This window comes from Odocoileus virginianus, chromosome 23 (assembly GCF_023699985.2).
Source record: "Odocoileus virginianus isolate 20LAN1187 ecotype Illinois chromosome 23, Ovbor_1.2, whole genome shotgun sequence".
Taxonomy (NCBI): domain Eukaryota; kingdom Metazoa; phylum Chordata; class Mammalia; order Artiodactyla; family Cervidae; genus Odocoileus; species Odocoileus virginianus.
In genome coordinates, this window is record NC_069696.1 from 2,486,501 (window position 1) to 2,510,993 (window position 24,493).

The 24,493-nt window shown below is 43.1% G+C and overlaps 1 protein-coding gene across 5 annotated transcripts; it reads left to right on the forward strand.

The window, feature by feature from the left end:
- The first annotated feature begins 42 nt into the window (after nt 1-42).
- On the forward strand, nt 43-24,175 carry AKAP3 (A-kinase anchoring protein 3). 5 transcript variants are annotated; one of them, XM_070453147.1, is made up of 6 exons: nt 3,040-3,460; nt 6,435-6,542; nt 9,386-9,489; nt 9,932-10,027; nt 14,656-16,989; nt 23,803-24,175. In XM_070453147.1, the coding sequence occupies exons 4-6, from the start codon at nt 9,932-9,934 to the stop codon at nt 23,956-23,958; spliced, it is 2,586 nt and encodes an 861-aa protein (XP_070309248.1). In that variant the 5' UTR covers nt 3,040-3,460; nt 6,435-6,542; nt 9,386-9,489; the 3' UTR covers nt 23,959-24,175. The 5 variants fall into 5 exon arrangements, with proteins under 5 accessions (XP_020725466.1, XP_070309247.1, XP_070309248.1 ...); XM_020869807.2 differs by lacking the exons at nt 3,040-3,460; nt 9,386-9,489 and adding an exon at nt 43-960; XM_070453146.1 differs by lacking the exons at nt 3,040-3,460; nt 9,386-9,489 and adding an exon at nt 981-1,268.
- The last annotated feature ends 318 nt before the right edge of the window (nt 24,176-24,493 follow it).

The window sequence follows — 24,493 nt, forward strand, 5'->3', positions numbered from 1 at the left end:
CAGGCGCCAACCTCGGATGGAAGGGGCGGGTCCGAGGGTGGGGTGGACGGTGGCTCAGAAGAGCGCGTAGGAAACCGCGGGAAGGGGTTGAGAGATGTGAGGGAGACCCGGAAGAAAGGGGAGAAAAGAGAGGAGTCTTGAGATCGGAGTTCCATGTCGGGAGCTGACCGTAAAGATGGCGTCGGAGTTTCGAGGAACCTGAAGTTCAGAATAAACCACAGACCGAATCAAGGGCAGCAGTCCAGCTTCCCCAACTCTCTGTTCCTCGCTCCCTGAAAGTGTCGGCTGGGGCGGCCCTTGAGCCCTGGAAGCTTTTCCAGGAGAGAGCCGGGGACTCGGGGACTGGAGGGGGCGGGGACGCGGAGAGAAAAGGTGAGGGAGAGAAATACACGTGAGGAAAGATGCGTTCGTGGAGTCCGAAGAGCAGGTTCCGTCCCCCGGGGCCTTGGCTCTTGCTGTTCCCTTTTCCTGCGGCGTGTCACGAGCTCAAGTCTCTGCTCGTGGGTGACCTCGGAGACGACTTCTCTGACGTGTTATATCATTCCACCTGTGTTTTAAGTACTATGATTTACCAAAGCCCTTATCTCACCACCCGACTTGAATTCAGGGATTTTTAACTTGGACTCTGACCCAGGAGCGGGCTTCCGGAAGTCTGTGAACCTCCCGAAATGTCCTGTAAAAGTTAGTAGGGCTTCCCCGGTGGCTCAGCGGCAGAGAATCCGCCTGCAATGCAGGAGACCTGTAGGAGACACAGATTTGATCCCTGGGTTGGAGAAGCTCCCCTGAAGGAGGAAATGGCAACCCACTCCAGTATTCTTGCCTGGAGAATCCCCATGGATAGAGGATCCTGGCGGGCTACAGTCCATGGGGTCGCAAAGTCGGACCTGACAGATGGTTCACACACGCCATCTGCACATTTTTCTAGGAAGAAACTCAAGATGGCTCTCTCTAGAGCAACGGGTATGTAATAGTCTTTTAATTGTGGATCCTTGGGAGTTTGCATTGTTCTAAAAAGTAGTATCTAGAGCTTGCCGAAATTCCAGAAAGAGAAGATGAAGACTTGTGTTTTTAAATCCTTTTTTCGTGGCAACCTCTCAAAATAACGGAATAAGAACAGCGATCAGCAACATGTCCTGAGACATCTACCTAGGGCATATCAGAAAACAAGCTCCTTTGGGGGAATCTTTTCAGACTTGGTCATTTCTTCAGTGCTTTGTGTTTTCAGGAAGAAAGGAGTGTGCCTTGCTAGGATGAACAAAAGACATGAAGTGAGTGGGAGTGGCTTGTTACTAGGTTTGCAAGGTTGGTTGGTCCCATTCTGCCTCACCCCCACCACTTACTGACCTGTCATCTTACCAAGTGAATTGGAAGAGGAAAGTAACTTGATTTTATATATATATATATATATATCTCAAAGATGTTTCCTAATGCTGCACTCAGATTTTGTGGCCTCATCCTGTGTTCACTTAGCACTTACATTTTGCTAGTATTTGATTTTGGAGTCCATATGAATAGAAACAGTTTCCTGGTGCTGGTAAATTGACAGATCCCACTGTCATCAGTCACAATCCTAACACCTGTGTACTATTGTCAAATATGTTTCATCTCCAAGTCAAACAGTGCCGTGTATGCTCAATACTAGTTTCCAAGTGGCATGATACTGTTGAAAGATCATCGACTTAAAAATCAGAATGTTAGAGCCCAGTTCTAGCCTACAAGGTATGTGTGGTGAACTGGGTGAGGTTCTATACCCGCCTCCCTAGACGGGAGGGCTGTTTGGGAAAGAATGGGTACGTGTATGCATATGGCTGAGTCCCTTCACTATTCACCTGAAACTATCATAGTGTTAATCGGCTATACCCCAATACAAAATGTTCTTGGTGTTAAGAAAATAAAAATTTTAAAAAAAGTTTCTGCACCTGGCAAACAGGCAAAAGAACACCTGTCCTGTTTCCTCAGAACGTTACTGTGAGGATCAGATGACATGGATGTGAAGGTGCCTTGTCAGCTACAAAGTGTCATACCTGTGTACATGCTTTCTGTTTACATACCACTCAAGTGTCAAGGTCATAGACTGTTAGAGCTGGAAGGGATCTTAGTGCCATGATAAAGAATCTACCTGCCAATGCAGGAGATACAAGAGACTCAGGTTCGATCCCTGGGTTGGGAAGATCCCCTGGAGGAGGAAAGGGCAACCCACTCCAGTATCCTTGCCTGGAAAATCCCAGGGACAGAGGAGGCTGGCGGACTACAGTCCAAGGGATCCCAAAGAATTGGGACGTGACTGAGCATCTTAACGAACACACAAGATCACAGAATGTCAGAGCTGGAAGGGTTCTTAAGAGATCAACAAACCCAATTTCTTGTAAAGAAACTGAAACATAATATAAAAGGTCATCGGTACATCACTTTGTTGAAGGAAGCTTGTAATAACCCAGTAGGTCATTTTTAAATTCATTAACAATTTTAATCTTTATCGTATAGCCTTGCTCAGAGAGACATTAAGCGTACCTAAGTTATTATAACATTCCAGAGAGAATGTACGACTAACAAAGTCTCCTCAAGCCTAGAAATTTGCCAACTAAATGCTCTTGGCCCAATTAATCTCAGTACTGTTTCTCAGGTCAAGAGTTGTAGTACTACTATATCTCTGACCTCAGATTTATTATAACCCAGAGGTGGTCAGTTTAGCAAACTATCTCAGAATGTTTTTTTAATGAAAGAGGCTCATAATTGAGTCCAGGCTGGATCCCACAGAATGAAGTGATTCCATGGGCTTTGCATAAAAATTTAGTAGACCCTCAGTTCTTTTTTCTCTGCACCCATCTGGATGTGATAATACCTAATACTGTTCTTTTTAGTGGAATCCCTTGGCATAAACTATGCATACCCCTCTCCTATGTGTGTGTGCTCAGTCATGTCCAACTCTTTGTGACTCCATGGATTGTAACCTGCCAGACTCCTTTATCCATGGGATTTCCCAGGCAAGACTACTGGAATGGGTTGCCATTCTCTTCTCTAGGGTATTTTCCTGACACAGAGATGGAGCCTGGGTCTTCTGCATTGGCAGGTGGATTCTTTACCACTGAGCCAACCTGGGAAGCCCCTTCCCCCTCCCATATTCCCTGCCAAAAATTAGACACTTAAACAAGAAAATAAGTCTGGAGAAAGCAAGCCCAGTTCTTCCAAACTAAGCATCAGGACCTTGCAGTGTATCTTCACCCCTCCCCTTGTCTGATGATCACTCAGTTTCTGGTAGTGTCACCACTGTTGCTATAGAAGCAGTGATATCACCAGCTGGGATTCTGATGTCACTCTCCAGTCCCAGCAAGGGAGAGGTGCATGGAAGTCTGGGGGAGGAAACAAGATCTTGAGCTGAGCACCAACATCCCAGCATCTTTGTTGACTTTAAAAGTATCTTCTGGAGTCTTCTGTGGTTCACTCTTCCAGTGCTGCAAAGGTAGGAGATCCCACTGGACTGATGAGACAGCCTGTTTTCTGATCTTCTGTGGTTAAAACAGAGAATTCAGTGACAAGGAATGGGTAACTTAACATTCAACCTCACCTCCCTCTTGTCCCAGTTAATGTCATGTCAGAATCTTCTGGAAATAAAATGAGCCTCTCCTTCAGCACAATGATAGTAGATGGTAGCTACTTACCATCTTTGCTGTTAAAAGTTTTAATTTTGTTTCAGATGGACTAGATCTCCTTGGCCATACTTTTGCAGACATGAGGGCATCTGCTTTTCGATTTCATGATGTGACTGGAAGCTTGACTACCTGCTGACTTTTCCTATTCATGTGTGGACTATTCCAAATGTTGGGGGTGGGGTAGATTTTTTTGTCTGTTTTTTTTGTTTGATTTTTTCCAGTGCTCTGATAGCAAAGTCAGATTAGTATTGCTCTGAGTCCCAGTTCTCATCCACTTTCATCCTGTCTTATTTCCGACTCCTTGGCTAGACAACAGAGAACTGGAGCGAGGCAGAATTCATATAGCTGTGTGGAGAAAACGTCTGACACAGGGCAGTGGAGAGAGAAGTTATTAACAAGGGGAAGTGAAAATATAGGAAATCACAGGAAAGCTTTACACTGAATGGTACCACTGAGAAAAAGATATACACACACACAGAGGCTCAGAGTCTTCTAATCCTTAATTTAAACAAAATCGCATGAGACTGATTTCATCAACAGCCAAATTTATGGAGTGTCTACTGTATGCTTCGCATTTAGAGAAAGGGAATGAGAAAAAAATAAAACATATTAGAATATATTCTTCCTTTTTAAAATCAGTAATAAAAAGTGGTCTAGTAAATTTCAGAACTTGATCAGATACATCTCAACTCTGCAAAGGCTTCACATACGCTGCCTGTAATTTGAGTATTTCTGCGAGCTTAGGAACCTTGAGTAAACAGGAGCTCTTGCTTATGATGAACACAGGAAACATGTCCTGAGATGGAACTCCGGGATCTGGGATACAGCTCCATATCCAAGCCCCTCTATTATTTATGCCTCCCTGGCTGGCATTCATGGTTTGCGCTCCTCAGTTATCACCGAGGTGATAATCACATTGACATTTTAAAGGAACATTTTAGGTCAGTCCTATTGTTCCATTGGGTCCCCCTATTGGCCATAAGAAAAATTCTTACCTTCCAGAAGGTTAACCTGCAGAGCTGTAAATATTTCAATGAATATATTGATTGCTTTTAATAGTCCCTTTATGGGTGTCAGTTTCCTTATCTTTAAAATGAGAATGTTACAACAAATGATTCCCAAGGTCCATTTATCTTCACATTGTGTATAGTTAGCCTTCTTTCCTCATCAAAGTTAATAGATAACAGCATCGTTTGTCTCATTTATTTTCCATTTAATTCCAGGATGTCACTCACCCACTTTGAAGTTAGGAAATGGATGAATCCATTCAGTAACTCAAATCTCTAGGTTTTCCTTCTCTCTTTTCCATTTCATTATGAGACATGTATACATATTTAGAAGTCTGAATACCACTACCATCAAATGGCATTTAAGTATCTTGTTATATACACTTATCCAGGACAATTTAGGGAATTTAAAGTCTAAAACAAACTTCATGGATGCAAACAAACATGCAGAGGATATAGAAAATATAATAAAAACCTCTGGACATAGTAGGTGGAAGTGTTTGCTGAATCTATGTAACGAGTAAGTATGAAATAAGTGTAAGAGCACTTTTGAGATAATTGATTCATTTTTATTATTGGGATAGAAGATGTGTTAATAAATCATTGGATAAATATTTATACCTTCAGTAAGTCTCTGGGGTGAGCATATTCTCAAAAGGATTCAAGCTTTGTGAAAGCCTTACCACCCTATCAGACTTGAGCAAGTCATTTATTTTTTCTCAGATTCTCCAGTTTAAGAAAGAAAAATTGAGCTGTTCAGAATTAGCAATAGACAGTATTCATATATTTATTCATTCAGCAGACAATTATAAGGAAGATAATTGATTTGGAAGCTGGTTTTGACATTAATTGTGAATTCCCTTTGCCGCAAAAGGACTCATTTCCCCTGAATCCTCAGAGGAGAACTTACAAAGTGTTTTGAGATCCACACGCTCAGGGCACTTACTCTCCATTCTAGCTACTGAACGTCTGACTTCCTATTCAAACCAAGTGTCAGATTAGGGTAAAAACTTTCAGTGTCCTTGTTGTTAAATAAGTCTGTCTGCCAGTGATTGGAAAGTGGAGAATAATAATAGTCATTTCAGAAATGATTGGTCAGATAATAAAACCCTTGTTGTTGAAAGGCTGTTGCTGAACCACAAAAAGACGCTGGGATTCTTGACCTCCGGAGGAGAAGAATTCAATCCAGGGCCAGAGACAAGGCTTGATAGCTCAGAGCTTTTGTGAAATAGAGTTTTATTAAAGTATAAAAGGGATAGAGAAAGCTTCTGACATAGACATCAGAAGGGGCAGAAAGAGTACCGCCTTGCTAGTGTTAGCAATGGAGTTATATACTCTCCAATTAGTTATTACAATGAATCAAAAGAATGTCTGGAGGTCGTAAAGACCTCACTAGACCTACTCCCATAATTTTAAGATAACAGGATTAGCCAGAAGGTTTTTTCCAGAGACTGTCCTCAAGCAGGATACATTATTGTTATATAATCCTAAGGAATGTAGAGGGAAAAAAGTTTGTCCTTTCTTCCTCCTTGAGAATTCCAGACCCCTCTCTCCTTGGGGACCCCTGGACTTCTTATCAACTGCCTAGGAAATGACTCTCATTGTCATGTAGGAACCACGAGACTGCAAGAATGATATCTGTACTTGGAATGGGAATATCATTTTTTGCTCATCATTTGCATATCATATGTGAAAATAGGTCAAAATCATTTGGTAATGAGAGCAATAAAGTTCATAGATAATGTTAGTCATTTTTATTTGTGTCTTTCCATTGCAGATTCCTTATATTTCATGGAAGGAGAAGTGGGTAAACTTAGGAATAGTGAAGACGACAAGAAATTAATCCAGAGCTTTCCTCCTGTCTCAGAACCTGTCCTCAGTAAGAGTAAGTGACCACACAACTTCCCTACTTTCTATTCTTTGTTTTCATCCCTGCTTTTTAATTGGTCAGTGTAGCCTAAATAGGGCCCTCCAGGTGGCGCTAGTGGTAAAGAATCTGCCTGCCAATGCAGGAGACAAAAGAGATGTGGGTTTGATCCCTGGGTCAGGAAGATCCCCTGGAGGAGGGCATGGCAACCCACTCCAGTGTTCTTGCCTGGGAAACCCCATGGACAGAGAAGCCTGGTGGGCTGAGGTCCATGGGGTTGCAAAGAGTCAGACACGACTGAGCAACTGAGCATGTAGCCTAAATAAATCAGTAGATCCTATTGACATAGTCATATTCTATTAGAAGTCATTCATTAAGATGAAATGTAAATCGGAGATTAAGAGACTTGCACTGTCAACAATCTAGGCAACCTGTTTCTAAGTCTTTTGTTTCTTTGGCCAAGGAACAGTGCCTTCCATTTCTTTATTCATGGTGATGATTCAAGCGTATGAATATTTACATAAAACAATGAGCTGCTGAGAGACACAACAAGGTTTAACTTCATAGACAATAAAAACTTCATTGTTAGGGGTTTAAAAAAACATTAAAATAAGGTACCAAGAAGCTTGCAAAATCTCAGAAAAAAAATGTTTTAAAGAATAAACAATTGTATTTCTGGAGCTGTCAAGTCTGTTGCAGAGAGGATCTCTCCATATAAGCCCAGGGATTTTCAATTCTAGGTGTTTGTTAGAATCACCCAAGGAGCTTTTAGGAAATTCAATGCTGGGAGGTGGTCCAGTGGCCAAGATTCTGGGCTCCCAATGCAGGGGCCTGGGTTTGATCCCTGGCCAGGGAGTTAGATCCCACATGTGGCAACAAGGACCCGGTGTGTGCGTGCATTCTCAGTCGCTGCAGTCATGTCTGACTCTTTGTGACCCCATGGACTGTATCCCTCCAGGCTCCTCTGTCCATGGGATTCTCCAGGCAAGAATACTGTAGTGGGTTGCCATTCCCTCCTCCAGATCTTCCCGACCCAAGGATCGAACCCATGTCTCCTGTTGCTCCTGTTTGGCAGGAAGATTCTTTACCACTGAGTTACCTGGGAAGCCCAAGACCTGGTACAGTCAAATAAATATTAAAAAGAAAAAAAGAAACTTTTATCCACTTGTTTCCAAACTCTAAAACCAGTGAAATAAGGTTCTCTGAGGATTAGTCTCTCAGACTCGGTATTTTAAAATTGTTGATTCAGTGCTTTTAAGGAAGATCCTTCTAAGGTCTAATCACAATGTAAAACCCATGGCTTGTTCAAGGAATCTATTGTATCACAGTGTTAGGAAGAGTGAAAGAAGCTCTTTCCCCAGATCAGTGACCTAAGTTAGTTGGGGTATAAAAACAAGTCCACATCCTTTTGGGAGCGTGAACAGATAGCTCTTGAAAGATCTTATGCTACTGCTGCTAAGTCACTTCAGTTGTGTCTGACTCTGTGTGACCCCATAGATGGCAGCCCACCAGGCTCCCCTGTCCCTGGGATTCTCCAGGCAAGAACACTGGAGTGGGTTGCCATTTCCTTCTCCAATGCATGAAAGTGAAAGTGAAGTCGCTCAGTCGTGTCTGACTCATAGTGACCCCATGAACTGCAGCCTACCAGGCTCCTCCATCCATGGGATTTTCCAGGCAAGAGTACTGGAGTGGAGTGCCATTGCCTTCTCCAGAAAGATCTTATATTTTCTTTTTAATAATTACCCATAATGTTTTGTGCAACAAAAATAATAAACCTACTTAATGTTGTTGTTCAGTCACTCAGCCATGTCCAACTCTTTGCCAGCCCATGGACTGTAGCCCACCAGGCTTCTCCATCCATGGCATTTCTCAGGCAAAAATACCAGAGTGGGTTGCCATTTCCTTCCCCAGGGGATCTTCCCAATCCAGGGATTGAACCGGATTTTTTTTTTTTTTTTTACTACTGGGCCACTTGGAAACCCACATATTAAATAAGTTTAAATTGTGTATAATCTATGTTTGAGTTGTGTTGATTTTGCTTGTGGGGAGAGATGTCTACCCTCCACAAATAAAACCCAAAGTCCTTTAAAGCAAATATTTCCAATTAACCACACATTGAATCATGAATAATGCTCCATTTATTTCAAGCAATTATTTACATAATTTCACTGTTTAAAAAAATTTAGGATAAGCTTTTAAACTTTATTTTGACAGAATTTTAAGCCAGTGTATTTGTTAAAAACAAGATATAAATATGTGTGTCTATTCACAAAGATGTATGGGGGCACTGAGGAGAAAAAAATGGCCATCTCATTCCACTTCGTTTATTGAGAAATATAGGCCTAAGCAACACTTACAACAAAAGAAAGGAAACTTCAGTGAGGAAGCCTGATAATGGAATTCTGACTTGACAAAAGAGGGCAAAGAGAAGCTTCTCATACTTGTAGGTTATCGGTGGACAAGTATGATAATTAGTCATATTTTCAAGAACTATCAGATAAGATGCAGTGTTGCAGAAAGTCGATGAGACTAAGCCTACAGTCTAATCCCCCATGGATTAGGGGTTGGTGCTCACTGGTGAGATGAAGTAGTGAAAGCAGTAAGCATGAGCAATTATTTCAAGAAAAATGACTACAAATAAGAAAAGAGAGAAACAGTAGCTAGAGGAAGGCTTGGGATGGAAGAATACATGTAAAATAAAGATCAGCTTTCTGGAAGACAAGGTAGATGGTGGTGCCATGACAGAAATTAGGAAATAGAGCAAAGAGTTGGGAGGGTTATGAAAAACATCAGCCAGGACATCACTACCTCCAAGGCCGTTTGGCTGGTGCATAAGATATCTCCCTTCTCTTGCCATTCAGAAGTTTGGTGGAACCATGGAGGCTGAGAATTCCCCCAGGACTTTTGACCAACTGGAAGAGGGATTATTCTTAAGGAAGCCATCCTAGACTTATTGCTAATATAAGTAAGTTATTCCTCTAGAAATCAATTACAAAGAAGCCTGCATTACTTAGAAAAGTTGGTGGGGCAAGAGCAGAGAGGGAAAAGTCAGTTAATGCTTTTTTGATCAAGTTGAGTTTCGAGCATATACTGAAAATCCAAGATGTGAAAGGGTGGTCAAGCCAGGACACAGAATATGCTTAGGTTCATTCACGAGCAAATCTGAATTAAGCACCTCTAGAAGACACCAGCCTCTGGCCTTGTACTAGAAATACAAGGAAATGTTTCTGTGGTTTGGAGCTGAGAATGCAGAGGTCCAGAGTTAAGTGGATCTGAAGTAACTCTCAGGACAGTTGTCTATGGAGAGCATCACTCTTGTTTTCCTCATCTCAGTCATTTGTCTTATTACTCCTCACTTCCATGAAACTAGCCCTTTTGATGATCCTTCTCCTTTTTTCTACTTCCAGATGTCGGATAGGGTTGACTGGTTACAAAGCCAACATGGAGTATGCAAAGTTGACATCTATTCTCCCGGAGACAGCCAACCCCAAGACTGGAAAATGGTAAGGGTCAGCCTCCTTATACATACAGAGTTAGGAATATGTCGAGTGCCATTAAGAGTAGGCTTATTCTCTCCCCCGCCACCTCTGTTTCTTCCTTCGTACTTTTGGCCATCCTGCATGCAGCATAGGGTCACAAAGAGTTGGGCACGACTGAGCGACTAAGCAACAACAACAACAAGCAGGCTTATTATTTTTGTTATGTGAAACATTATGGGTAATTACCAAAAAGAATTAGTTCCCTGACCGGGTATCAGACCCATGCCCCCTGCAGTGGAAGTGCAGTATCTTAACCACTGGACCGCCAGGGAAGTCCCACCACCTCTTATTTTTGAAGATGAAATTCTTGGGGGGAAAATTAACTCCTTTAGAATAAAAAAAAAAATCCATGTATAATTTTTGGGGGTTAAAAATCCTATAATGTGATATTTAGTAGGATAAATATGCCACAGTTCATAAAAAAAAATGTATAACAGTTGGAAAACTTTAGTCTTCTAATAGAGACTCAGACAGAAATATTCTAAGTTTATAGATGTGTAGGATGCCTCAAAATTCTTAGAATTATAAACTCATCTAAGTGATATTGTTGTTCTGCCCTCATCATTCAACAAACGTTTATTCCACACTTACTTAGTATCAGGTACTGTTAAGTCAGAGTCCCATCAGAAAAGGGAAACCAAATCAGGAATTTAATACTAAAAAACTACTCAGTAAGACATATTTAACTAAGTTAACTACTAAAAGCTGTGAAAGAGGACTCCAATAAGAGATCCAGAAGCAGCGAATGCAGAAACAGCTAATACCCTAGGATGAAACAGTGAACAGGGAAGAAAGTTAAGGCTCACAAAGTCCCTTTGTCCTCAACCAAGGCTGCTTCAGATCTCCTTGGAGAGCATGCCCTATAGCAGGACAGCAACCTGCATCCCAGTGGTGCTCAAGACACTTGCCAGAGGGCACAGGTGGCCAGAAGGGAAGCCCCTCCCTCCTGTGATGACCAGGTGGCACCCCTCCAGCACCCTCTGCCAACAAAGCCAGCCACCCAAGGAGAAATGTTTAAAGGGTCTAGCCCCAGAGTCACAAAGCAAGACTAAAAAGGGTAGACTTGGACTTGAGAGACAGTAATGAATGACTGGCACAGACTCTGTGCTGAGTCTTAGGATCAGAGATAGAAAACTAAACTCACTTGTCCAGAGGTTAAAGAACCCTTCTCCTTCCGACTGGGACATCTGTTGGACATCTTGACAAAGATTTGCAAAACTGTTAAAAGATCATTTTCAGAGAAAGGTGAAATAATGACTCTCCTGCTCAACATTCAGAGAACTAAGATCATGGCATCCAGTTCCATCACTTCATGGCAACTAGATGGGAAAACAGTGGAAACCATGGCTGACTTTATTTTTCTGGGCTCCAAAATCACTGCAGATGGTGATTGCAGCCATGAAATTAAAAGACGCTTGCTCCTTGGAAGGAAAGCTATGACCAACCTAGACAGCATATTAAAAAACAGAGACATTACTTTGCCAACAAAGGTCCGTCTAGTCAAGGCTATGGTTTTTCCAGTGTTCATGTATGGATGTGAGAGTTGGACTATAAAGAAAATTGAGCACCAAAGAATTTATGTTTTGAACTGTGGTGTTAGAGAAGACTCTTGAGACTCCCTTGGACTGCAAGGAGATCCAACCAGTCCATCCTAAAGGAGATTAGTCCTGGGTGTTCATTGGAAGGACTGATGTTGAAGCTGAAACTCTAATACTTTGGTCTCCTGATGTGGAGAGCTGACTCATTTGAAAAGACCCTGATGCTAGGAAAGATTGAGGGCAGGAGAAGGGGACGAAAGAGGATGAGATGGTTGGATGGCATCGTCGACACAATGGGTATGAGTTTGGGTAAACTCTGGGAGTTGGTGATGGACAGGGAGGCCTGGCGTGCTGCGGTTCATGGGGTTGCAAAGAGTCAGATACGACTGAGTACATGAACTGAACTGAACTGGTGAACATAAAATAGACTCATGTGAAAGATTTTATTTAACTCATTAATGAGATTTTATTTAATTCATTAATGGTGCAGTTCTAAGGAGAGTCCAAGAAAAGACATGTATGTAGATCAGGAATATTGGAATGAACTGTGCAAATGGAAGCAAAACTGACATCTTCCAAAGTGGGAGAGAAAGTCAATCATTCCTTCTTCGTCAGAATTAACATGTGTGTAGACAAGAGTTATGCTGCATTGCTAACAGTTATCTATAGTTTCAAGAGTTATCAGGTATTTCCAAGAGAATCAGAATCAAGAAACCATGGAGGAGTATGCTATAAACTGTGCATAGTTTTCTACTCGAGTACCAATTTCCTTATAGTAGCTATTATTCAAATTAGGAGAACAATCTAGAGGACTTTGAACCAAGTTCTGTGGCCCACAAGCAGCTTAAACCAGGCTGCAGCGGTCCAGCTGCTTTTGTCTTCTTCCCAAGTCATCCAGACATTATAGTAGACTGTTGATTGTAGGGGTGGAGAGTGCCAATTTCAGAGTCTGAACTAGATTTGAATCCTGGCCCCCACCACGTGCTAGCTGTGAGATGCTATATATATATGTATATGGGGCTTCCCAGGTGGCGCTAGTGGTAAAGAACCCGCCTCCCAATGCAGGAGACATAAGAGACGTGAGTTCAATCCCTGGGTGGGGAAGATCCCCTGGAGGAGGAAATGGCCACCCACTCCAGTATTCTTGCCTGGTGACTCACATGGACAGAGGAGCCTGGAGAGCTACAGTCCTTAGGCAGAGAGTCAGATAAGACCGAAGTGACTTAGCACTTAGTGCATATATGTGTGTGTGTATACACACACACACACACACACACACCCTCTCCCTTTTGGATTTTCTCCCCATTCAGGTCACCACAGAGCAGTAAGTAGAGTTCCCTGTGCTGTATAGTATGTTCCCATCAGTTGTCTATTTTACACATAGTATCAACAGTGTATATGCATCAATCTCAATCTCCCAATTCCTCCCACCTCCCCCTTTCCTCTTAAAATGCCAAATTATTCTTTAAAGATGAGCAGTACTTGGGGTTATCCTCAGAGAGACGTAACTCCAGTCATTACAGTGATCCCTTACATTTGATGGTAAATAGGACACTTTCACATACATTCTTATTTTAGCCTGTGTTCAAGTGAAGATTATAAATTAGGTCAACACATAAATGTGTGCCTATGCTTAGCACAGCTAGCATCCACCAAAGACTCTGCATTCACTCAAAACTAATAAATTGTCCCACAGATATTAATTCTTCAGTTACAAATCAGATTCTAGACTTAAGCATCCCCAGTAGTCCACTGGAAGCCACTGAGCATATCAAGATTGTGCTTGTGTAGCCTGGCAAAGTGATTAATTATGCACCACTGTCCTTGAAGTTTCTGATATTTTGAAAACTATATTTGTAATGAAAGTGAAAGTGTTGTTTGAAAACTATATTTGTAATGAAAGTGAAGGTGTTATTTGCTCAGTCATGTCCAACTGTTTGTGACCCCATGGACTGTACCCTGCCAGGCTCTTCTGTCCACAGGATTCTCCAAGCAAGAATACTGGAGTGGGTTGCATTCAGTTCTCCAGGGGAATCTCCCTGACTCAGGGATTGAACCCGGGTCTCCATCATTGCAGGCAGAGTCTTTACTGTCTGAGCCACCAGAGAAGCCCTATACTTGTCCTAAGAGTCCTAAATAAAACAGCTCAACCATAAAAATAGTGATTAATAGCAATACATGTGAAATCTGATTTAGTGCAACTTCGAACTCTATAGCCGACGAGGGTCAGATCTTAAGGATCTATGTTGTTAGAGGTGACTGAGAGCAGGGGCCCAGGAGTCACTGGTCCAGTTGGCACTCCTCCTCCATCAGTGATTAGCTGTGTAACCTCTGGTAAGTAACTAATTTAATCCGTCAGTTCTTCAATTTCCTCTTCTGTTAAAATGTAGATAATAAGAAAGCTAGCATTTAAGTTTATTGCCAGAATAATAGTGGCTTTCTAGGTGGCTCCCTGGTAGTCTGCGTGCCAATGCAGGAGATGTGAGTTCAATCCCTGGGTTAGGAAGATCCCCTGGAGGAAGAGATGGCAACCCACTCCAATAATCTTGCCTGGGAAATCCAGGCAGAGGAGCCTGGTGGGCTACAGTCCATGGGCTTGTAGAGTCAAGACATGAACTGAGCACACATGTGCACACACAGAATAATATTAAATGAGGTCCTAATTTTAAAGTACTCGGAACAGTGCCTGATACATAGTAGGTGGTGGTGGTGCTTTAGTCAGTCAGTCATGTCCAACCCTTGTGACCCCATGGACTGTAACCCTCCAAGGCTCTTCTGTCCATGGGATTTCCCAGGCAAGATTACTGAAGCGGGGTGCCATTTTCTTCTCCAGGGGATCTTTCCGACCCCCCAGGGGTTGAACTCCAGTCTCCTGCATTGCAGGCGGATTCTTTACTGACAGCCACTAGGGAAGGCTGATATATAGTAAGCACTCAGTAAATGTTGCTTCCATCTGTTGGGTTGATGGAGGAGTTGAGACGTGAGAGGGGCGATCATTTTTGTGACTGCTCTTTGAGGTTGTCCTGAATATCCTGTGTCTTTACTTTGTTATAGTCGGATGAATCCTTGTCTATTTTTAAGGAAGCCTCACACGATCCCATCAGAGTGCTCAGCTGGCTCCGCAGAGACCTGGAAAAAAGCACAGCAGGATTCCAAGATGTTAGGTTCAAGCCTGGAGAATCATCGCTCGGCAGGGAAATGGTCAGCCAAGGAGACCCGCGCAAAGGATTCTGCATGGACTATTACAACACTACCTCCAGGGGCAGTCCAGGGAGGCTGCATTTTGAGATGAGTCACAGAGAGAACCCCTACCAGGGCCCCAGCATGCACACCGGAAACAGGAGCACCATAGATGAAGTCTCCTTCTACGCCAACCGCCTCACAAATCTTGTCATCGCCATGGCCCGCAAGGAGATCAACGAGAGGATTGACGGCTCTGAGAACAGGTGTGTCCACGAGTCAGTGTACATGGGGGATGAGCCCCCACCCACCAAGAGCCTGAGCAAAGTGGCATCGGAGCTGGTAAATGAGACCGTCACCGCGTGCTCCAAAGACACCCCATTGGATAAGGCTCCGGGCTCTGGTGACAGAGCCTCGGGGACATTACAGAGCCCCCCAAATTTAAAATACAAAAGCACTTTGAAGATCAAGGAGAGCACCAAGGGAGGCAGGGGTCCAGATGACAGGCCTGGCTGTAAGAAGTCTTTCTTCTACAAGGAAGTGTTTGAATCTCATAACTCGGGCAATGCCAAAGAGGGAGGAAGGACCTTACCGGCGGAGAGAAAGATGTTCAGAGGGCATGAAAGGCCCAATGACTTCACAGCTTCTGTCAGTCAAGGGATCATGACCTACGCCAACAGTGTGGTGTCCGACATGATGGTATCCATCATGAAGACCCTGAAGATCCAGGTGAAGGACACGACCATTGCCACCATCGTGCTGAAGAGGGTTCTGATCAAGCACGCCAAAGAAGTGGTCTCCGACCTCATCGACTCCTTTATGAGGAACCTCCACAGTGTCACAGGGACCCTCATGACAGACACGGACTTTGTCTCGGCCGTGAAAAGAAGCTTCTTCTCTCATGGAAGCCAGAAGGCCACGGACATCATGGACGCCATGTTGGGGAAACTCTACTCGGTGATATTTGCCAAAAAATCCCCTGAGACAGTCAGGAAAACCAAGGATAAGTCTGAACGTTACTCCCTCGTCTCTATGAAAGGGATGGCTGACCCTAAACACCGAAACATCAATTACACCTCCATGAAATCGGAAGGTAAAGTGAGGGAGAAAGTATGCACCCCCACACCTAAACCTGAGAAGTCCTGTATGGAAACTCTGGGGGAACACATTATCAAAGAGGGGCTGACCCTGTGGCATAACAACCAGCAGAAGGAAGGCATGTCTGCATGCTTCCAAGATTTACCCTTCGTAACTCCCAACAGACAGTATAAACCTGTGCCGGACTTTCCCCTGCACTTCCCTTTTGACCCCTGCAACTTCAGCCTCCCTATGCAGTGCCCAGAAAAACCTGAGAATTTTATGTGCAACTCAGACTCCTGGGCCAAGGACCTGCTTGTATCTGCTTTACTTCTGATCCAGTACCACCTGGCCCAGGGAGGTAACATGGATCCACAGAGCTTCCTCGAAGCTGCTGGCACCTCCAACCTGTATCCCACTAAGTCCTCGGCCGTTTCCCATGAGTCCAGTGTCCGGTCTCCCCAAGTGGGAGCTGACCCAGAAGAAGTGGAAAAGAAGGACCTAATGAGCAGTTGCTTCAACTTTATCCGGAACTTGCTCAGTGAGACCATTTTCAAGAGCGACCATAGCTGTGATCCCAAGGCCACCAAGGAAGACAGCAGCCCCCAGTGTGAAAGACCCGTAACCCCTTCTCCCACCAAATCAAATGAATGTGATGAGCCTGAGGGTGCCTTTGCGGGGCTCACCAAGGTGGTGGCTAACCAGCTTGATGGCCACATGAATGGGCAGATGGTAGACCATCTGATGGACTCAGTGATGAAGTTGTGTCTCATCATTGCCAAGTCCTGCGACTCTCCATTGGCAGAACTGGGAGACGACAAGTCCGGGGACGCCAGCAGGCCAACGTCAGACTTCCCAGAGAGTTTATACGAGTGTTTGTCCACCAAGGGCACAGGGACAGCGGAGGTGCTCCTGCAGAATGCCTACCAGGCTATCCACAATAAACAGAGGGGTCTATCTGCACAGCCCCCCGAAGGGTGTGCAGCACCCAAGGTGATCGTCAGCCACGACAACCTGACCAACACAGTGCAGGACAAGCAGCTCCAAGCTGTTCTTCAGTGGGTAGCCGCCTCTGAGCTCAACATCCCTATTCTGTACTTGGCCAGTGACGATGAAGGAATCCAGGAGAAGGTAAGGCAGTAGAGCCAGGGGTTTGGGGAAGATTGATTACGGTTAATTAGGGTTTTAAGTGCTTTTTCTTTCCAAATGGGAAGGTAGCCCCAAGAAGGGTAGGATGGGAACAGTAAACATTCGAAGCTGAAAACTCATAGCCAAGCCAATGGGTAAATCAAAACTAGATTTTGCCCAATAAGTGGTGTGTCAAAGGGAAAAGAAGATATACAATTTTTTTTCTCTTTTTTCCTGTGTATCTTGATGGGAATGCACAAATAAGGAGCCTCCAAGTGAGTTGGTAAAAGAATCAGAGTAAGGTCTGGGCTCAGACTGAACTCTGGGTAGGATGACTTTGCCCAAAGAATGAGAAGGAGACGCTGGAACGTGTCCCAGGGATGTGTTGGCTGGGGGCGAAGGGTCTAGATTTGAGGTGTTTTCAAGCCTATGGTACCTCTCCTTGCTGGTGATCTAGAAGCCACTGGGGATTTGAAGGGATTCAGTAAATAGCATCCCTCTTCCCATCACCTTAAGTTCTGAATCAATTGATGAGTAAGACTAAAGAATAAAGTAGACAGAAAATCAGCTTATTCCTGTTCTTACTGATAAAGGTAAGTATGCTTTCTACCTCCTTTCTTCTCCCAGTTTAGCCCTCAGAACTGCTCATGGAAGGGAAATTTTGAGTCTGGGAAGCTTTTGTTTACATAGTTGGTGCTCCGTGCTAATGTGGGGAAATTTAGAGACCATCCCCACAACACACACACACACTCTCTCTCTTAGGGTTGTTTTTTTTTTTTTTCCCAATATCACTTCATCTCAATTAAGAGAAGTGGAACAATGGCATTTACCAATTAAGTAATAAGAGGTGGCACCAGAGGCTGGGGTTATTATAAAAAGCATCCATCTTCTTAGAAACCAGAGGATATGGAGGAAGAGGCTTTCTCTGTTTGATGCATGGGGTTAGTAGTGCTTGTAACTGGGTTACTTGGTGTATCTGATGACCAGGAAGACACAGGACTGTACTGCACACAGAATAGGCTACACTCAGCCTAAACGAGAAACTGTCTTCTCTCCTGTAGACTTGCTCCTTTTGCAGTAACAGTACCCTGTAGACTTGTTCCTTGCGTCTCTGTGCACCAACACGTTGGCAAGTACAGAACCTCAGGATCCACTCCTGACCTACTGAATCAGAACCTTTAACAAAACCCCCAATTGATCTGTGTGCCTGTTCCACATTGGGCCAGAGGACAGAACATGGAGATCCAATCTTAGATTTATACCTAAGAGTACTTGCTTGGCAAGTTCTGTCTGTTTACTGTTTTTCCAGTCTGTAAAATTATTTTGTGTGTGTGCTTAGTCACTCAGTTGTTTCTGACTCTTTGTGACCCCATGGACTCTACCCTGCCAGGCTCTTCTGTCCATGGGATTCTCCAGGCAAGAATACTGGAGTGAGTTGCCATTCCCTTCTCCAAGGGATCTCCCTAACCCTGGGATCCAACACAGGTCTCCTGCATTGCAGGCAGATTATTTACTGTCTAAGTCACCAAGTTATTTTCATAAGTTGCAATTAGCAGAGGAGCCAATATTCAGGAAAGCTTTAGACTGATGAAAAATCTAAAAAGAAGCATAGCTTTCACACGTACAATGTGTGAAACAGACTTTGTTCTGACACAGTCTTTTAAGTCAGCTTGATCTTGTGTAACAATCACAATACATTCTGGTTTTAGATTCTTTTTAATTAGAATGTCTATGATACAATTCTCTAGAATGATACAGTAGACTTGCAGGCTTCCTTTTAAACACACACACACACATTTTCTTAAAGGAAAAGAGTGGGAAACATGGGCAACAGCACATGCAAATGTCACCTGGTGAGTAGATTTGTCCTGAGTGGCAGCATATTTTTAAGAAAAATTGGATGGCTTATACATCAAAGAAACTATGTAAATATGAGTTGTGGTGTGGTTTTTTTTTTTGTTTGTTTTTTGGAAAGAGAATTAATATAGGCAACTATCTTCATGCTAATGCTGGTGATTAAATCTGCTAATACCGGCATATCCATGAGCTCAGTTCCTTTAAACAAATTTGTATCCATTTTAAAAAACTGTTGGTCATGCCCTGCAGCATGTGGAATCATGGTTCCCTGGCCAGGGATGGAACCCAGGCCCTCTGTATTGACAGTGAGGAGTCTTAACCATTGGACCTCCATGGAAGTCCCTATATCCATTTTTGAATAGGTAATGTGTGCATACTTCAAAATCCAAAGGCACACACACAAAAAAAGATGCACAACTAAAATTAAAGACTTTTTCTCATTTTTATCTCCCCATTCCATTGCCCTCCCTGGAGAAAACCATTCTGATCAATTTCTTGTTTATCTTTCCAAAAATGCTTATGCAGCATACAAGTTAATACATATTTGTTGTTCAGTCGCTAAGTCGTGTCTGAATCTTTGCAACCCCATGGACTGTAGCCCACCAGGCTCCTCTGTCCCTGGGATTTCCCAGGCAGGAATACTGGAACGGGTTGCCATTTCCTTCTCCAGGGTGCACCAATTCGCACACCTGTTAAAATAAAATGAGATCACCTCTTTCCTGCATAGTAACTAACCTACGGTCCGTGCCAAACTTTTGGTCTTTGCCAAATGTTGCCTTACTTTGCACTTATCTTTTTAGGAATGAGGTGAATATCTTTTAATGTGTTTAAGAGTCATTTTTGTCTGTTAAAAATCTTTATTTGGCTGCACTGAGCCCTTTTTGTGAACTTTTAGTTGTGGCATGTGGAATCTAGTTCCTAGACAGCACCCAGCTTCACTGCCTTGGGAGCTCAGTGTCTTAGCCACTGGGCCACCAGGGAAGTACCTAAGAGCTGTTTTTGAATTTTCTTTTTCATGGATGAATCATTTGTTTGTAAACTCTGCCCATTTTTTTCTGCTAGGTTGTTTGGTCTTTTTCTTATGGATCTGTGACAGTTTTACATAATACAAGGAAAATAGCCTTTGTGATATTACGTATGATTTTTTAATCATCTGACTTTTGACTGGTGTTTTGTTTTGTTGTTTTTGCCATGAAGAAGTATTTTAAATGTTTATGTGGTCAAATATGATAGTTTATCTTTTATTTTTCCTAGGTTTTGTGTAATATTTTGGAAAACATTCTCCACTACAAGATAGAAACAAAACTTCCCCATGTGTTCTTTCTTCTAGTACAATTATGATTTTTTAAAAAATGTTTTAAGGCTTTGATCCATTTTGAATTCATTTTTACACACGGTGTGACATAGGGATTCAGTCTTATTTTTTCCAGATACCTATATGTCTTTGTTTTTTCCCTAGGCTTTCTGTTCTATTCCATTGAGTCATTCATCTGTTCTTACTAGTTTAATACTATTTTAGTAGCATATTGCTTTAATTATTGTAATTCTGTCATATGTCTTAATATCTGATAGGGCTAGAGACTCCTTATTTCTCTATCTCAGAATTTTCTAGGCTATGTTTCTCAGTTTCACCCCCAGCCACTGGTAACCATCAACCTGCTTTCTATCATTACAGATGTGCCTTTCATTTTAGAAAATGATGGAGTCATAAAGTATGTATCTATTTACATATGGCTCTCCACAATTAGCATAAGGTTTTTGAGGTTTATCCATGTTGCAGTATATGTCAGCAGTTCATTCCTTTTATTGCTATATAGAGTTTCATTGTATATGTTTTCTCTGTTGACTCAGCAGTTAATAGATATTGGGATTGTTTCCATTATTTTGCTATTATGATTAATGCCTCTATGAACAGTCACATACAAGTCTTTGTATACATTTTCACTTCTCTTGGGTGACAAGGAGTGTAACCACTGCACTTTATGGTAAGTATAATTTCTTAAGAAACTGTTGGACTGTTTTCCAAAGAGGCTGTGCCATTTTATATTCCTACCAGCAATTTTGTTGATTTCAATTTCTCCATATCCTCATCAACATTATTCTGTTCTGTTTTTAATTATAACTGTTATAGTGGGTTTTGATTGTGGATTTAATTTGACATACTTACATTAAAATGACTAAAGATGTTGAGCATCTTTTTATGTGCTGATTAGCCATTCATATATAATCTTTGGTGAGTTGTCTATTTAAATTGTAAATCTTTTGCCCATACTTTGGGTTGTTAGAAAGTTAAAAGAATTCTTGATGTATTCTGGATACAAGTCCTTCACCGGATATATATATATATTTTGCAAATACTCTCTCTCAGTCTGGAGCTTATTTTTTTACTTACTGGAGTGTTTCAAAGAGCAGAAGTTCTTAACGATAACATCTAGTTTAGTTTTTACCTTCACTGCTTGTACTTGCGATGTCATATCAAATAAATCTTTGCCTAACTCCACTGTCTTCTACTGGAGGCAGTCTCGCCCCTACGGGACATGTGCCCATGCCCGGAGACATATTTTGTTGTCACAACTGGGAAAGGAGGGCAGCCCAGCAGGGAGAGGCCAAGTGAAAGAGTCAGTCACTCAGTCGTCTGTTTGCAGCCCCACAGGCAAGAATACTGGAGTGGGTCACCGTTTCCTTCTCCAGGGGATCTTCCCCACCCAGGGATTAAACAGTTAGTTCTGTTTAGTCTGCTTTTCCTTTTTGTTTTTCCATTGATTGTCTTCTTTTGCATTATTTTTAAACATTTCTCAGTGTTCCATTTTAATCTATCTGTTGTGTTTTGCTATATCTCTTTGCATAGTTTTTTAGTGGTTTCTCTGGGTACCACAATCCACATACTTAACTTGTCAGAGTCTACTTAGAGTCAACAGTGACCACTTAGGCTAGAATGTAGAAATCTTCCTGCTCTATGGGGCCCCTCACCCTTCTGCCTGAGGCTGCCGTTATTTTATGTAATTATCTGCCTAAAATCTGTTTAATTTTATTGCCTCAAATACTTAGGCAATATTATTTTTGCTTTCAACCCTAAAACATATTTTAAAGAATGGAGGCAAATCGTTCATCATTTATCCTGAGATTTTTACCATTTCTGTCGTTGCTGGTTTGCTCCTCATGTTCCCAGTTTCCTTCTGATACCATTTTCCTTTTGTGCAAGGAAACAATGCATTTTTCTGGCGATGAATTCTCTGAATTTAATCTGAAGTTTTATTTGACCTTCATTCCTGAGACATATGTTTGCTGGACATAGAATTCTGGTTTGACAGTTCTTTTCTTTTAGTGCTTAAAAAGTGCTGCTTCACTCCTCTGTCCTCTGTGGTTTTTGATGAGAAATTTGCTGTCATTGGCATTGTTGTTCCCTTATGTATAATGTGCCATTTGTCACTGGCCGCTTTTCGATCTTTTCCCCTGTTTCTTTCAGTTCAGTTCAGTCACTCAGTCATGTCTGACTCTTTGCTACCCCATGGACCTCAGCATGCCAGGCCTCCCTGTCCATCCCCAACTCCCGGAGTTTACCCAAACTCATGTCCATTGAGTCAGTGATGCCATCCAACCATCTCATCCTCTGTTGTCCCCTTCTCCTCCTGCCCTCAATCTTTCCCAGCATCAGGGTCTTTTCAAATGATTCAGCTCTTCACAGCAGGTGGCCAAAGTATTAATTTTCAGCAATTCGATGGTGATAGGTCTTGAGGTGAATTATGGGGGTTCATCATATTTCAAGTTCACTATGCTTGTTGAATTTGTCTATATTTCTGTTAGCAAACTGGGGAAGCGTTCATGCATTATTTCTTTAAATATATTTCCGCACTACCCTTTTTCTTCTTTAAGGTCTAAATGTAAAACCCTCTGGAACTGTCCCATAGGCCCCTGAACTCTGATTATTTTCTCAATCTTTTTGAACGAGGCTTATTCTATCTCTTATGCTGTTCAATATGGTTAATTTCTATTGCTCTGTCTTCAGTTTTCCTGGGTTTCTTTACTCATCTCCATCTATTTCGTTTTCATTTTGGATTTGGTATTATTGTTTAACTGTACAATGACCATGTTTAGCTGTACAATGAGTCTTCGTTCTGTCTCCTCTTTGCGGAAACTTGTCTTTCCATCTGTTTCAAGAGTATCCTTATGCACTTCAGTCTCTGCCTGGAATTTCCCCTGAAAAAGCACCTGATATTTGGCCTGTTAATATGCCCTTTGAATTTTTCATAGAGTCGGTTGCAGAACGCACAAAATGGAAAGCTGGTTCATTTGTTGCCACACAGATTCCAGATGAATGGCAATATACTGGGCTCATGAGAATACTTGCTTGGGCCTTTCTCATTTTATGCGTGAGAAGAGGATTAAACATAGAGTTCAGAGACTTGGGTATGAGCAATGCCTCCGCTAATTTCTGGCACTGTATCACTGATAATTGTCACCTCTCCGGGCAACATTTTCATGGGGGTTGAATGCATCTTTGAGTCACCTTCCTGCTCTATCATCCCAGGGTTCTCTGGCCTATGGGGCTGAGAAAGCAGCACCTACATTGTCCTATGGCTCTTTCTCTCCTGTCCGTGTTGGTCTAGGGATGGTGATGGGAGCCCATTTTATGATGTTACAGTGAACTTAAGAACTTCAGAATCCTTAGAAGGCAAGAACACCATTGACCAAACACCCACTGGAAGGAGAAAGTCTTAGTCTTTGTGGGACATCTTCCATATCACGGACAGGGGGTTGTCGTTTAAATGAAGGGTGATGGAACCCACTTTCTTTTGTCAGACAAGCCAGCGAGTGTCCCGGTTTTGGAAGTAGTCTCAGCATCTCCCTGGAGGCCCTCCCGCGGCTAGGGACCGCCCCCTGCTCTCTGGCCTTGAAGGCCCCGCCCACCTTAGGTGGGATGCTCTGCCTCCTCGACTACGCTTTCTTTCCCTCCCTCAGCTACCTCAGCTCTCGGCAGTCGCCATGGAAAAGGGGTGCAACGTAGGTAAGGTTCTCCAGTCGGTGCTGCGGTACGAGAAGGAGCGACAGCTGGACGAGGCGGTGGGCAACGTCACGCGGCTGCAGCTGCTGGACTGGCTGATGGTGAACCTGTGATGGGGCCCGCCGCCACCCCTCCTTCCCGCAGTGGGCCCCGCCCTCGCCCCCCCCCCCTTCGTCCTCACTGCCGCGGCCCCCACTCCCGCCTCCTCACAGAGCCCCGGCATTATCTTCATACACTCGCAGCTAAGACATGTCATCGTGCGCTAGTCCCGGATTTTGCAGATATTCTTGTCCATGTGAGCAAGGACGTAAAATAAAAATTACAAATAAATGACTCCGAGTGTCTGGTTTCCTTAGGATCCAATGGGACCAATGCCTGTGTGCCAAATCGCTCAGTCCTGTCCAACTCTTTGTCAATAGTTCAGTTCAGTCACTCAGTCCTGTCCGACTCTGCAACCCCATGAATCGCAGCACACCAGGCCTCCCTGTCCATCACCAATTCCCAGAGTCTACTCAGACTCATGTCCATCAAGTTGGTGATGCCATCCAGCCATCTCATCCTCTGTCATCCCCTTCTCCTCCTGCCCCCAATCCTTCCCAGCATCAGGGTCTTTTCCAATGAGTCAAGTCTTCGCATCAGGTGGCCAAA

Coding starts and splice junctions, on each gene's coding strand:
- AKAP3 (XM_020869807.2), top strand. CDS start 9,932: ATGTCGGATAGGGTTGACTGGTTACAAAGCCAACATGGAGTATGCAAA. Junction 10,028..14,655: donor AACCCCAAGACTGGAAAATG/GTAAGGGTCAGC, acceptor ACTTTGTTATAG/TCGGATGAATCCTTGTCTAT. Junction 16,990..23,802: donor ATGAAGGAATCCAGGAGAAG/GTAAGGCAGTAG, acceptor TCCCTCCCTCAG/CTACCTCAGCTCTCGGCAGT.